This window comes from Rhinolophus hipposideros, assembly GCF_964194185.1.
Source record: "Rhinolophus hipposideros genome assembly, chromosome: 15".
NCBI classification, from domain to species: domain Eukaryota; kingdom Metazoa; phylum Chordata; class Mammalia; order Chiroptera; family Rhinolophidae; genus Rhinolophus; species Rhinolophus hipposideros.
In genome coordinates, this window is record NC_138061.1 from 35,060,974 (window position 1) to 35,077,512 (window position 16,539).

Consider the following 16,539-nt stretch of genomic DNA (forward strand, 5'->3'; position numbering starts at 1 on the left):
ATGTAATAGTTAGAAATTTATACCCTCACAAAGTGATAATCCTAAGATTATGAATTCTTGAATTGAGTGTGAAGAATCAAGAATTTGAATTTTGAACTCCATTTTCTGTTACAACTAAGTTAAGAGTGTAATTTTATCATTGTTTGACATATAGATATATTCATGTTTTTTACATATAAAAATATATGTATATATGAAATATATGTATATCTGAAATATATGTATATATGAAAAGTATATACTTTTCAAAGACTTCTTAGCATTTCTTAATTTTTATAATTTATATCAATTTAGATGAATTTAGATGCTCTGATTATCTGCTATTCACCTTTGCTCTGTCAAAAACTTTAGAGGCTTTCCCTTCTCTGAACCTTGATGTTCCTATTAGTGGTAAGATGTCTGTGGAGAAAAATAAAATAAGTATAAGGTGGTAGCTAAAAGCTAGAGTTCTGGAATTAGACTTTCTGAATTCATTCTTATCAGCTATGTATGCTTCGTCATTTACTTAGACCTTTTGGTCCTAGGTTTCCTCCTGTCTAAAATGAGGATGGTAATAAGGTATGTGTCTCACAAGGTTGCAAAGATTAAATGAATTAAAACCCCCAAAATAGTACCTCACACGTAGTAGGTCAGGAAATAGTGTCAATGTTGTTATTATTAAAATATGATAATGATAACTATCTTTATCATTTCCAACTACCCTCATAGAAAAGGCAGGGAATGGAACACTTGTTCTCTTTTCTCCCCCATGCTAGACCTAGCCCTGAAAGTACAAATATTTCTCCAATATAAGAAAGAATCTGAGGTCTTTAAATGACCTTCAGTGATAACTTGTATTTAATTCCCCCAAACCACTAAAGCTCCTTACTTTCTGATCTGTCGTGAGTGGAGATAGGAAACAATTTTCAATTTTCCTCACAATGGACCTTTGTTTACCTGAAATAGTCTGCTCTTATTCATCAATTTCCCTTCCAAAGTGTAAAGCCCCACGTCTTGACCTCTCAGTATGAAATCACTTTTGGTGTGGATGGCTGAATCATGCATAGTTTCTCCACAGTCTTCTTAAACCTCTCATTTCTTCTGGGCCACAATTCTACAGTCAGATGGTCTAGAAGAGGGCAGTATGCACGTTTCGAGAACCACATCACACACAAGTTAACCACATTCGTATAACAGGGTCTGCATGCTGTAGATACAGGCATCTGTTCCACTCTCGGCATTGTTGCCAGCGTCCTGGGCATTGTCCATCACACGCAAGCAGGCCTGGAGGGCTATGTAAACCAACTGAAAAAAAAATAGACACTAAGAGATGATTAAGCAAGAAATTAGGTGACAAACCCATTGCTCAGTCAACAGAGTTTTGTTTCATGATTATGAAAGGCAAACAGCTTAACTCCAAAGGGAAGCCCCATTTAAGATGAAAACATTTCAAGAACTTACTGCCAAGTCACATGGCAGTGAAATAGAATAGCTCTGGGATCGCTGGGTGGCATTGCCATTTGTGCCCACAGTGATCTATCCTGCAGAGGGTGACTGGGAAACCTGCTGCTGCCCCAAGGCCTTGTGTCGTCTGTAACCAAAGTGAATAAGGACTCGACTTGACACTGGTTGAAAACTCAAAGTTTGCCTCATTTTAGCAAAGCCTTTTCTCTAGGCATATTCTACTTGGTTTATTATTAAATATGCCATCCTAGTTTTATATTTATTTTCAAAAGAATGAAAGCTGACACATATTATTAACTGTGATAACTAGTACTGATAGCTAAGAAAATATGTTATTCAGATGGCTAATGAAAATCCAATTCACTAAACGCTAATTGAGCATAATAGCTATAGTCACAATATAATGTGACTAAAATATCTAACCACAATGACAGTTTCTAAGCAGAAATCACAGGTAGTACAGTCTATTTCTACTTTGACAGATGCTAATAAAGTAACATGGGCATTAATTTACCTTGCTACCATAGAATATATTTTCTTTTGTACATCGATAGTTGTAACAATTTAGGCTACACAATGACAAATAGAAGAGTCAGTTTCTTACACATCTTCTGAAATTATAGAAATTGTATGTATTAGCTGTCTATTAAAATGAATATTTTTCATTTAAAAAGTTAGAAATCAGTGTCCTACAGTAAAATAAAATGTTAACAATACCTCCTCCAAATCTGCATGTTATTCTAGAAAGATCAAGGTATATCTAGAAGTCACTAGACGTGTTTTTCCAAGGCTTACAATAACTGGTGATAAAACAGTTTATCCAAAAATTAACACTTGGTCATACTTGCCTTTTTGTTTTCTGTGACATAAATTTGATTTTTTTTCTCTCAAGTGAATTTATAGGCATATCACATTCAGCAACAATTTATCTATTAAGAAACTCCCTAAGTATGTTTTATGAAATATAGAAACATGAGATATGATTCCTGCCCTCAAGGAATTCTGCCTTCTCCTAAGTAGGAAGATAGAATTAACATATATGAAAAATAGCAAATGAAATCTATTAGTATTGTATTAAATTCTAAATTATGCAGACAAGTTCTCAGTATTTCAGACAGAGAGCTTTTGTAGCTGATAGAGTAGAGAATGCCCTGAAAAGACACAGGACTCAAGCCAGGGCTTAGAGAATATGTTAGGATTTAAGTAAACAGATGGGGAAAGGCCATACCAGGCAAAGGTTACAACACTGAAGGCCACATGTTTTCACAGGACACCAAAGCATGTGGCCTGACTATAGTAGAAGCTCCATGGTGGAGCAGTGAGAAATATTATTAAATAGCCAATTGATAGAGTATAACTGTATTATAAATATTATATATTATATTAAAGGAGATTGGACTTTAGGGTATTAGGTGTTCTTGGGCATTATGTCAAGTGAGGAAAGTGTATAAACACAGATTCAGCTCCAAGCTTCGATCTATGAAATAAAAGAATCTCCTATAAGATGACTAGACAGGCTATTTTTAGGTAGCCCTGCTCCCAGTGATAAACATAATTTTTCTTATGAGTAAGGTAGTTTATTTTGTTCCTGAAAGTTTTATGTGAACACTTTCAAAAAGAGATCCTTTCCATGAGAAGGAAAAACAGTCCCCCTTCTGTATGTTAGTAATGCTGAAAAGAGCCATGTCCTTTTTTTTTTTAATTTTTATTAAATAGATCGGGGTGACATTGGATGGTAAAATTATATAGGTTTCAAGTATACAATTCTATAATACATCTATATATTGCATTGTATATTCATCACCCAAAGTCAGTTAATCACTATGTATTTGACCCCCTTTACCACCCCACTTTCCCCCTTACTCTCTGGTAACCACTAAAGTGTTGTCTGTGTCTATGAGTTTTTGTTTGTTTATTTGTCTTGTTCATTTGTTGTTTTCAGTTTTATATTCCATTTATATATGGTTCTTGACTTTTTCTGTCTGACTTGTGTCGCTTAGCATAATAATCTCAAGATCCATCCATGTTGTTGCAAATGGCAGTATTTCATCTTTGCTAATGGCTGAGTAGTATTCCACTGTATATATGTACCACGTCTTCTTTACCTATTTATCTATCAAAGGACACTTCAGTTGTTTCCATGTCTTGACCACCATGCCTAATGCTGAAATGAACATAGGGGTACATATATCTTTACAGATAAATGTTTTCAGATGTTTTAGCTAGATACCCAGAAGGCAAATTGCTGGGTTGTATGGTAATTCTATTCTTAATTTTTTGCAGAACCTCCCACTGTTTTCCATAGTGGCCATACCAATTTACATTCCCACCAGCAGTGTATTAGGGTTCCTTTTAAATAAAATAAAATGGTTTATCTTGCTTTCTGAAAATAAATGTAGAAAAGATCATTCTGTAGTGTCAATGCGGCTCATCAAATGTATACATTTAATTCATTGCTAATTCATACTCTCATATTAATATCCCCCATTGCCATTGACATACAACACATAGTATTAGCTTGAACATTGAGCGATGAGATTAGGAGATTTTGTGGGCCAGATAACTTGGTTCTTAGCCCCATCTCCAGTCAGGTACCTTGAAAGTTCACAGCAAGAGTGAGGCGATGATCAATACCCAAAAAAGTAACAAGTTAAATCAGGGGGAACCACTTTGATCATGGCTAGAATTTTGGATTGTACATCTATATGAACAAAGCAGTTTAAATGTTTAATGTGACTTTTTTTATAGATCAAGCTACCATAAGCAAACCAAGTAAATATGTGTTGAACTGGTTTAACTACATTTGAAGTACACTTATGTTTGTACAAAATTTTGTGAAATTTTTGAAATGTAAAACAGCAGAGAGGGGAAAGTTTTGTTTTTGTGTTGTTTTGTTTTGTTTTGTTTAGTATCAGAAAGGGTCAAGTTTGAATATAACATATATTAAGATATGATCTGATTTTAAGACATTTGGTTAAATTCTTCTAATAAATAACAGTTAGAAAATCATAAAGTTACTTATACCTTACATCTCAAAATTATGACTAGAATGCAAAATGTTTCGTGAGTTAATCTCACTTTATCTCACAGTTGAGTTTTGCAATATGTGCTTCTCTGTTCCATTCAATTTATTTTAAACCTTCTCAGAGTCAATTAATGAAAGAAATTAAAATGTTAACTTACAATACTCAAATCCATCTATGTGAAGTTTTAAATTATAAGTGTGCTTTAAATATTAGAATAAATTGAGTTATGTGAAATATTCAAGTGATCAATTTAGAAATAAGTAAGCAAATTTTAAAACTATCGCATATAGTATTTCTTTATAGGAGTGAGAATAGCATAGAATCAAATAATGGGAGGGAGAATATTTGATTATTTGATGAAGAAAAATAATTTAAAATGTATTATAGGTACAACATATAAATATCAATTTAAATAATCACTACAAAATTAAATAAGATTTATTTAACACAGGTACGGTGAGGAAAAGAAATGGTGTGTTGAAATTGCACATTTTAGTACACAATCTTGAATCAATCAATGTAGGTAGCCTTTTGAGTTAATTAATCATGGCTGATTCTTTATTAAGGGAAATAAGTGTTTTTGATTTGCAAGAGATTTCTATAAAATAGTTCAACTCTTTGTTCATGTTGTAATTAAAAATAGAATAGTATGAAGTTCTTTTTCTGATCTTCCTCAAAACTGAAAGTTAAACATCTTTTGAAGAAATTAAAAGAAACCTGTCTGTCTATAAAAATAGTTTTACTTGTGTTTTGATCAATTTGAATTTAATAATGTAGATATTTCCTGATATTTCTTGTCACTAGCTGTAGAACTAAATTTTCAGTCTGAAGGCAAGTTACAAAGAAAATGGGATTATCGACATTTTTCTCCTCAACAGGGTGTGGAGACAGAACCCCAGAAAGCAGTTTCCAGGCTCTCGGCCTCACATAGAAAGGTGATGGCTCAGGTAGTAAATGGCCATCAACTGTAATTGGATGGCCATCACCTGTGGCTAGTTGGCCGTCAGCTGTAACCAGTGAGCCATTGACCACTAATATAACTGCCGTGACTACACTAGCAGAGAAAATGGGGGCTAGCAAGAAGATGGTGGCTGGCAAGTATGGACTGCTGTTAGGACGGTGGGTTGCAGATTATGTAGATCCTGCTTCCTGTGTCTCCAGCCCAGCCGCCAGCAAGAATATATTGGTTTGATTCCCCTACTTATGGCTCCATGGGTGTTCCTTTTTGGCCTCACCATCTCTTGCATTCTTATTGTGGGGAGCGGGACCAGCGACCCCACAGGCCGCCCGACAAGACACAGGGGTTGAAGTAAAGGTGGGAAGGAAAGCGAGGATATAAAGAAAGGATAGAAAAGAAAGAAAATGTATTTATAGATTTAAAACAAAATTAGAAGCCGTGGTCCTGTGACTCTTGTGGTACTCTAGTTTAAAATGGACGTGGAGGCTCTAAGAGTTACGCTCTTAGGAACTAGCGAGCTGTTTACAGACTGCAAAGAAAGAAGGTGGTTTCCAGACCCTAGGGCTATCTCCACGCAAGCAAAGTAAGAACAAAACAGAAAGCCTCAGTAGATAGGCTATAGGATTCTGTAAACGTTTTGTAATTAATACTTACTAAATTGCCAACCAATAAGCTGACTCTCAATGATCTCTGTAACTTTTACCTACCTTCCATTGGCAGCAGCCATCTGCCACCCACCAGCCGTTATCACCCTCTCTTCCCCTTTTCCTCTTGCCTCTCTCACCCACTCCTACCCTTGGCTTCTCCTCACTGGATACAAGCATTTAGTTGCCCAGGTTCCTGATAATACATTGAGATCTCTGTAAGTGCCTAGAAAAATGACAGTGAGGCTTCATCTGGTCCCCCAAACTACATGTCTAGCATGAGTGAAGATTAAAAGTAATAATAATAACACATGGTTTGGCTTTTCTCACAGAGAGTCTATGAGTTAGCCAATTCCACTAAGCTCCATCTTTGAAGCATCAATCACTATGCTCTTAATTTATTTTATATTCAAGTCAGCTGAAGGGAAGCATAATATACGAGAAATAGCTTGGGTCCTAAAGACCTGAGCGTAAACCCCGTTCTGCCACTTGATAGCTCTGTGGACAAGAAGATGTGAACCTTTCTGATAATCTTCAGTTTGCTCCTCTGAAAAATGGAGATGATAACAGTATCACAAAGGGTTGCCAGGAAGATTAAGGAAAGTCATCTACTGTACTGCTCATGACAGCTAATAAGAGCTTTATTAACATTAGCTGTTGTGGTTACTGATTATGAAGTATTTGTAAAAAGAAAAGAAAAACAACCAAAACAAACCCTACCTTCTGCTGTTAAGAGTTGATGTTAGGACTTAATGAAATAATGTGTATAGACGTGTGTAGCACGTTGTATTACATGATGTTTGCTGCCTCTTTCTCTGACACCCCCCCGATGGCTTCATTTATTTCCCTGCATAGAGTCTTCCTAATATAAAGTTTGAAACTATTAAAAAAATAGTAAAATAGGTAAACATTTTTTTTAACCTAATAGCCTGGCTATAGTAAGATAAAACACCTGAGTGTAGGTATAACAGCGATGAGCTGCGTATAACAAAAATGAGAAATACACTTGGAATCAGAATGTATTAATTGGAGGGATACTAAAAAGTTTTGAAAGCTAGGAAAATAGGGTCTAAAGAGATGTCCATAGTCCCAAGAACTAATTGGCAGCCAAGTGGACATTGTCCTAGAGATGATTTTATTAATCTAGTAGGCTCCATAATAGGGAATATCACATCTTAGTCATTCAAGGGGGGAAAAAAGGTTAAAATATTTTTTAAAAATAAAAACTGAAAATTCAGGGCTGAATCACAGAGATATTTGGTCCTGTATATCTCCAGTACTTCATTACCATACATAAAGCTTTTCTTCCCTTTTCATGTATAATTAAGGGAACTTTTGGAAAGAAGAAAAAGACCAAATGCTACTTATTTGTCACTATGGCTTCCTTGGGTTTTCTCCTGTTCAGCTCAGAGACACACAGTGTGGAGCTTAGATGCCAGCTCTGTTGTGGCTTTCCTAGTGATAAATGGTCATGGTTTATTTCATTCGTGCTTTGATTCACTTATTCAACAAATATTTCATGAACATTTACTCTATGTCAAACACAGTGAACAAAATTCTCCAATCTTGGGTTCCTTACAGACTTGTGAGAGTAGACGGAAAGTAAATGAGTAATCAGTAAAATACTTGGTGTATTTGCTTGAGATAAGAGCTATAGAGAAAGAACACTAAAAAAGAGAAGGGAGGAGTGGATAGTTTGTCTTTTACGTAGACTGGTGTAAGGAGAGACTTTCTGATTAGGAAACATTTGAGCAAAGAACTTAGGGAACTGAGAGGGTGACTCCTGGGGATATCTATGAGAGAATATTCAGGCAAGAGAATAACATAAGCCAATAGCCTGACACAAAAGCTTGCTTCGTACGCTCAAGGAACAGCAAAGTGTCCATTGGGACCTCAGCAGAATGAGTAACGGGGGACTGAGGCTCATGGGTAGCAGGGGTCCAGATGGTGTGAAAGCAGGTCTTTGTGAAAGCTTTGCTTTTACCATGAGTGAGATGGGAAGTCACGTGAGGTATTTGAGCAGAGAAGTGACATGATCTGGCTTTAAAGACAAGAGAGATCATCAATGAATGCCCATTCAGTGGCATTTTCTCCTTTAAGGTCACAGTAACTCCCCACAGTAGCGGATGCTATGCTCAGCAAGAACGGGGGCTCAGAGCTGTTAAGCAACTGACCCGAGACACTGAGACCTTCACTGCAGTCAGGATTCAAGTTCAGACCTGTGAGCCTAAAGGGTTAGTTCTTTCATCCCACACTATGCACAGTAAAAATGTGTGTTATCATCACTTAAGAGACAATTTTTACATTAGGTAAGTGAACTACACAAGCGTCTTCATTTAGCTAAGACTCTAAAGATGGAATATGATACTGTTTTTTCTCTGCATTGTAGAGTAACACTGCTCATTTTTCATGCCATCGTTCCTATCTATCCAAATATCTTTTAGAAGCAGGTTTTCACATTCTGTGTTGCATTATGAGCTACAACTGAACTCATTTGTATTATAGTAATCTTTCATTGTAAAGAGTTTCACCATCAGAGTAGAATGCCTTTGGCTTATGGCATTTTCAATTATCTAGCTTTCCCTCTAACCTGTCATGCAGATTCACAGATGCTGGCAGCGAACGAGACTCACTTATTTGAAGTGTTCTCATGTTGTGTTCTACGTAACTTAATGTCCCCTTGGACTGAATTCAATCTATATATGTGTGCATGAACAAGACCCTTAAGAACGTTGTTATCCCTGCAGATTAACCATAAATGATTCACAGCTAAAGAAGGGACAGCAATATTTCAGCTAAAAACCAGAAACAGCTTGTCACATTATTTCCTCAAGGCTTTCATTAGTTCTGAATGACGTGGGCTGTTTGGTATTATCTTGAGGAATGTTGTTGGAGAACACGAGATGATAACTGTTTCCAATTATTATTAAGTGATTAGCTCTATTATCTCTCTTCTTTTCCTTACAAATCACCTTGTTGAATTTTTTTAAAGCATAAACACAGGCCAGTAGCCTGACTGAATCCAGAACTACGAGGGTCTATGTGGGGCTGTGACAGAGGCATGGAGGCATTGGGGACATCAAGGTACAGTTTAGGTCTCCCAAATTAGTTTATCAAAGGATTAAGTGTTGAGAGCCGAAAGGATTAAAGTCATCATGCATATTTGAGAAGAAGAAGAAGAAAATAAATAGTCTACAAAATCTCTTGAAAAGAATCTCGTTACAATTGTTTTCTTTTTTTAACTGGGGGAAAGGGAAAAACTGGAAGGTAAAAAGAGAAGAGAAAACAGTACAGACTTCTGCAGTCTCAGCAGAGACAGTGGTCTGTCAAGGAATTTTATAACTTTCGAAATGTTTGTGGACCACGACTAAGCAGGAAGAGCATAAAAGCCCATGTGATTTGACCTTTGTTATACTCACTTCAATCAAAATTGGAGAAGTTAGTTTTCATTTCTATTTTTCGATGGAAGGAGAAAAACTATAAAGTATACTCAAACACATATAAAATGAAATAATATAATGAAAATCAAGTACATTCCCCCTCTTCTAATTCAAACGGGCACACCATGAATTGTGATTCCAGTTAAGTTAAAATTCATCTGATCCAGTGGAATGAGACTGGACAACAGTTGTGAGGCCTGGATTTTAAACCCAGGTCCAACAAGGATTTATTCTGTAACTTGGGTGATGGTTGGGGTGTCATTTCAGTGTTCCATGCACCTGTTAATTCGGGGATGAGAATGCGTTCTATCCTATTACCTCTATGGGCTTTTTCACACTTAATCCCTTCTGCCATTCTCTAAGGTCCAGTTGAAAAGTGAAGAATCCAAAACCTTTGCAATGAAGATTCTCAAGAAACGCCACATTGTGGATACAAGACAGCAGGAACACATCCGCTCGGAGAAGCAAATCATGCAGGGGGCTCATTCTGACTTCATAGTGAGGTAAAGCTCCTGCGCTGTGGCTGAAGTGCCCAGTACCAAGTAGAAATCAACCACAAAAGCCTCTGCCACTTGCACTCACCATTACACATTTCCTTCACACAAAGAAACATATTTTGTAACTAGATTTTAAGAAAGTTTTGTTTGGGGGAGAGGGGGGAAACAAGACTTGATTTTTTTGTTTGTTTTGTTTTTTTTTAAAGAGAATTAGATGCTGTGCTTTGGGACATCTACATATGCTTTGGGAAAAAGCATATGTTTTTCCCAAAGGAGATACCAGAATGTCTACCATTCCATTTTTATCCTCTCTTTTACTCCAAAACTCCATAGACCCCTGGTACCAGAAAGACAAAATACCAAAAATCAAACTATTTTATTTTTTCTTTAAGTATTTGAGTAGTTTAAAAAATATTTTAAAAAGTTAAATGACTATTCCATCTCAGGATATTCAGAGCACTAATAAGAAGATAATGGGGAATTTTTGAATACAGAAGAAGCTTTTCTAGTTAATTTGCCCATGGCACTTGCTGAAAACAGGGTATAATATGAATTTAAGTGAATAACGCACAAATTTCATATATCTATATTTGTAAAGTGTAACCTATTTTATATCTGAGTACACTGTATGTTTATAACCACTAAATATTGCTCAAGAGTCCATGCTTGAAATATCAGTCAAATTGGAATTAGAGAAATCCCGAGAAGCCCTCTTTGTCCATAATCACTGGGATTAATCCACTTCAAAGGAGAGACTAGCCCCATAAGGTGTGTAGGTCTTAGTCATGAGCCATTGTCTCCTTTTCTGTATTTGCAAATTCAGATCTCTCTTATATTTTTAATAACATCTCAAGTTTGGCATATTGAGAATAAGACTATAATCATAGTACTCAAAACACTTACACGCTTTTAAAAGACAATCATGTTTATAACCTATGTTTTCTTGTTTGCAATTCACAGACTATACCGAACATTTAAGGACAGCAAATATTTATATATGTTGATGGAAGCTTGCCTAGGTGGAGAGCTCTGGACCATTCTCAGGGATAGGTAGGAGTTTTAAGACATTTCTATCATGTCTCTAAAAATGTAGTTGACTATGATGGGCTGTAAAACGAGTCAATTTTAAAAAGTATAAAAATTACATTTATATTTTACATATGATTGTATTTCAAAATGTAAAGTAATACGGGGCACAGCCCTCTACACACATGTAATTTACTGTAAATATGAAAGTCACCCTGTTGCAGATTTGTAACTAATGATATAGGCTTAGTCCACCATAAAAATGATACCTAGTGAGGTATATACACAGACCTCAGTTTATCTTAATTTTGATTAATCAAACAACTATATACCTAGAATTCAATTCATTGCTGTAACATGAGGAGAGAGTTATTTTGTAGTTGCAATCTGAATTAATTATCAGTTTAATTGCTCCATTTGTTTTCCCAGATGGTCCCTCTGCCTTTCCTAACACTGAGAATATTTTTATCTAAAGTAACTTGTTTCCTCTACCTTTACATTATTCTTTGGTTTCAAAATTAGCAAAAGTTTCCAGGCTTCCCTTTCAGGCTTTGGCTGGTCGTCACAAAAAATGAATTCACTTATAATCCACTTATTCATGTAAACAATCTAATTTAGATTTACTTCTTTTTGTACTTTCAGGGAGAGTAATTTGGTCTAGTTAGTGCTGATTTGTTCCTTTTAATTATGCAAAATTAATTTCTATACAATATCTCGGGAGATCATTACCAACCCTAAACATTTACTTAAAAAAAAGTCCATAATTTTATTTTCCTGAGAATGATCTTTTGATAATTTCCTACTAATAATCTAATAACAATAACATTCAAAAGTCATTCTTCGTTGAGCATTCAACTTCGTTGAGCATTCAAAAGTCATCCTTCGTTGAGCATTCAACTTTGGAATCTTTCCTTTTGTCTTCGTTATAGTCTTACCCCTAACATTCTTCATTGGGTAACATCTTTCTGAAACTACTATACACAGCCATAACGGTCCCAGAAAGCCATGCTATTTTTTGATAATTTGTTACTTTGTAGATATCCCAGAATAGAACAAATGGTTTTTTAAAAGCTATTGATTTAAAGTCTCATTTCTAATTGTGTTCTTATGGTACCTTTTATCTTTGTAAACACTGTCCTTGCAGGACTTTTATTCTCATTGCCTTATTTGTACATGTCAAATGGACTTCTTTTTACCTTATTGTGCCCTATTACACTGATATTTTGTTTCATGTCTTAAGTTTAAGGTAAATAAGCATACAAGGAATATCATCATATTGGCATGAGGGGATAGGGTTAACATCTGTACTAGGCTATGATATTATAGTGTATTATTTACATTATTGTTAGTTAATATTTGAATACAAATTATATGCCAGGTATTGTGATAGAGGCTGGGGATACGATGATAAACAAAACAGATATGTTATCACTTTTCAAAACTTACAGGCAACATGTTGCACAAAGTTAATATTCTGATTTGTGAGTTCATGTCTAGTTTATCCTAATGTGGCTCTACTATATTATTTTTGACCTAATCTTTCAATCCATTGATTTATTTGAAATCTCTTCTTTACTTTGTTCTAATTAGACTAGGAGAAGATTTACAGTTGGAAGTAAACAAGAAAGCAATAATAAGCTACATAAAAAGAGGAACAGCTATTTTAAACTTCTATTAAACATCTTTAACCAGACAACAACAAACAATAATAAAAGTTGATCTCAAGTCCACTCATGAGGCATCAATCTTACATAGGCATCAAACTTCAACTTATTTTTTGAAAGAAAACATTATTTCCTGTTTCTCCCTTTTTAACTTGAGTTTGCATTTTGTTGGTTCACAAATGCTAGCCAAGTCTTCTGAGTGAGATTTATTTTGATTTGTCAGGGCAGCCTGAAGTTGCTATTATGAAGCAGCTTATCTTGGGAGAAAATGATGGAGGCAAAATATCAACGGATGATCCTTTTTCTACCTCCACCAGGCTACTTTTTGATCCTTTCCATTTTCCTCCCTTTTATCATCCCTGTGGTTTGGGGTACACAGTTGCTGGATTCCCCCAATATATGAAATACTCCAAAAGGGGCATGATCTGGAAAATGGCAGCTACCTAATCCTTGCTAAAGATTCAGAAGGGCGGAAGTGTCAACATTAAAAGCAATGGAACTATTATATATAAAATCACCTCAGAATCACTATCTTCTGCCAACTTTCTTTCTTATATATAAATGTAGCCTTAATGCTTTTATTCTGAGACTTTTATTTTTGTACTTAAGAACTTGCTGGGGGAAAGTATAGTTTTGGATATCCAGGCTCCAATTAATATTGCCATTGACTAGCTTTCTCATTGTTTACATTGCGGCTGAAAATCCTAAAGGTTAATTGTTAGAAAGAAACAAAAAGAAATCAAAAAGGAAAGTATGGTATTAGTTACAGTGTATATTGAAATATCCATAGTCAAAACAAACCATATTGTTCAATTCATTCAATTTTCTTTTTGTGTCCGAGGAAAGAAGCGGTAAGGGAAAAGCTATTCTAGAAGCATAAAGAAAATGTATTTGGGTTAATTTAAAGAGAGGCTTGTGTGACCTTATTCTTTACTGATGTGGTAATACCTCTGAGCCTCAGGGATTTAGCTCAGGAAGTCTCCAGATAACAACAGACATGCTCCTTCTCTCACTTAGTAGCTGAGACAACCATTTGCTGTCTCTCACTTTCTCCTCATCAGCACAGAAACAGAACACAGAGCAGTTTTTATTTGTTGTCAAGAAGTAAGAATTAAAATGATACCATATATACAAACAGGATTTGAAGACTAGTAAATATTTTCTTATTTTTGAGATATGAACTATATTGTTAGAATTTTTTACCTTTTTATTCTTTGTTAGCTATTATGATTTATTTTCTAGTTTGTAACTTTGTTTTCCACAAATTCTGTTCCATTATTTGGAATAGTTTGGTACAAACTATTCCCTCCATAATATTTAAATAATTGGCAACCCCTGCAACTTCTTTAAAAACATAAATGGTAACTATGATAAAAAATGTATATGTATTTATATTAGTATATATAAAATATATGAAATTAGCATTTATATATTATATGTTCATATTAGTATTTAATACCTATTCTAATGTAATGAAATTTAACATTTCAACTCTTTACTTAATTAGAATTATTTAATGTGTATGTTAATTTTTCCTCTGAATATCTTAAATAACCTCTTCAGAAACCATAATTTTCAAATCCTGCACATCTCGCTTTTGATTGTATCTCCTCCTGGATGTGTTTTATGGGCTAGCTAGTAACTTTCTATGTTCATTTTCCTTGATTCCAGCAATTTTGTGGATGGTCATTATTAATTTTTCCTATTTTTTTTCAATTATGCTTGACATGAAATATTATATTAGTTTCAGGTGTACAACATAGGGGTTAGACATTTACACAACTTACAAAGTGATCACCCCAATATGTCGAGTACCCAACTGACACAATACATAGTTATTATATTATTGACTATATTGCTTATCATGTACTTACATCCATGTGACTTTTTATAATTGACAATTTGTACTTCTTAATCCTTTCACATTTTTCACCCAGTTCCCTTACCCCCCTCTCATCTGGTAACCATCAATTTGTTCTCTGTATCTATGAATCTATTTCTGTTTTGTTTTTTCATTTATTTTGTTCTTTAGATTCCAAATGTAAGTGATATCATATGGTCTTTTTTAGTCTGACTTATTTCACTGAGAATCATACCCTCTAGGTCCATCCATGTTGTCACAATGGTAATATTTAATTTTTTATGGCCAAGTAATATTCCATTGTATATATGTAATGTATCTTCTTTATCCAATCGTCTAGTGAAGGGCACTTAGGTTACTTCCATATCTTGGCTATTGTAAATAGCGCTGCAGGAAATAGAGATGATTATAACTTTTTGAGTTAGTGTTTTGTATTTCTTCAGATAAATAACCAGAAGTGGGGTTGTTGGTCATATAGTAGTCATATTTTTAATTTTTTGAGGAACCTTCATACTGTTTTCTATAGTGGCTGCACCAATTTGCAATCCCACCAACAGCACACAAGGATTGCGTTTTCTCCACATCTTCTTCAACACTTGTTGTTTCTTGATTTATTGATGAAAGCTATTCTGACAGGTATGAGGTGATATCTCAATGAGGTGATATCTCATTGTGATGATTAGTGACATTGAGCATCTTTATATATGTCTATTGGCAATCTGTATGTGTTCTCTTTGGAGAAATGTCTGTTTTGGCCCTCTGCCCATTTTTTAATAGGATGTGTGTGTGTGTGTGTGTGTGTGTGTGTGTGTGTGTGTGTACTTATATAAGTTCCTCATATATTTTGGATATTAACCCTTTATCAGATGTATCATTAGTGAATATCTTCTCCCATTCAGGAGGTTGACTTTTCATTTTGATGATGGTTTCCTTCACTGTGAAAATCTTTTTAGTTGATGTATTTCCATTTCTTTATTTTTTCTTGTTTCCCCTATATGTGGAGTCATATCCAAAAAAATGTTGCTAAGAGTAATGTCAAAGAATTATTGCCTATGTTTTCTTCAAGAGTTGTATGGTTTTGGGTCTTACATTTAACTTTTTAATCCATTTTGTGTTTATTCTTGTATATGATGTAGGAAAGTCGTCTAGTTTAACTATTTTGCATACATATCTCCAAATTTCCCAACACCATTTATTGAAGAAACTGTCTTTGTCTTGACCCCATTGTATATTTTTGCCTCCTTTGTCATAGAGCAATTGACCACATAGGTGTGTGTTTGTTTCTGGGCACTTGATTCTGTTCCATTAATCTATATGTTTGTTTTTATGCTAGTAGCATGCTGTTTTGGTTACTATGGCCTTTTAGTTTGAAATTAGGGAGTGTGATACGTCCAACTTTGTTCTTCTTTCTCAAGATTGCTTTGGCTATTCAGGATCTTTTTGTAGCTCCATATACATTTTAGGATGATTTGTTATAGTTCTATGAAAAATGCCATTCATATTTTGATAGGGATTGCATTGAATATAGAGATTGCTTTGAGTAGTATGGACATTTTAACAATGTTAATGTTTCCTATCCATGAACTCGGTACAGCTTTCCATTTATTTGTATCTTCTTTCTTCAGTTTCTTCCTTCAATGTCTTATAGTTTACAAAGTACAGTTCTTTTATCTCCTTGGTAAATTTATTCCTAGATATTTTATTATATTTGATGCAATTGTAAATGGGATATTTTCTTACATTCTCTTTTTAATGTAAAAATGCAATAAACTTCTCAGTATTAACTTTATACCCTACTACTTTACTGAATTTGTCTATTGGTTTCAATATTTTTTGATGAAAATCTTCAGGTTGTCTGTATAAGTAATCTATTGATAGGTATGTAGTTATTGCCATTTTATTGTTTTCTGGTTGTTTTTGTGGTTCTTCTCTGTACCTTCCTTATTGTCTTGCTCTCTTCTCTTGTATGTCAATGGCTTT

General features: G+C 34.7%; 1 protein-coding gene across 3 annotated transcripts in view; it reads left to right on the forward strand.

The window, feature by feature from the left end:
- Positions 1-16,539, forward strand: part of PRKG1 (protein kinase cGMP-dependent 1) — a 1,143,489-nt gene that overhangs the window by 1,110,000 nt on the left and 16,950 nt on the right. For all 3 annotated transcript variants that reach the window (XM_081075399.1, XM_081075398.1, XM_081075400.1), the window contains 2 exons: positions 9,875-10,014; positions 10,969-11,058. In XM_081075399.1, the coding sequence (XP_080931525.1) occupies positions 9,875-10,014; positions 10,969-11,058 (230 nt within the window). The remainder of the gene's footprint in view (positions 1-9,874; positions 10,015-10,968; positions 11,059-16,539) is intronic.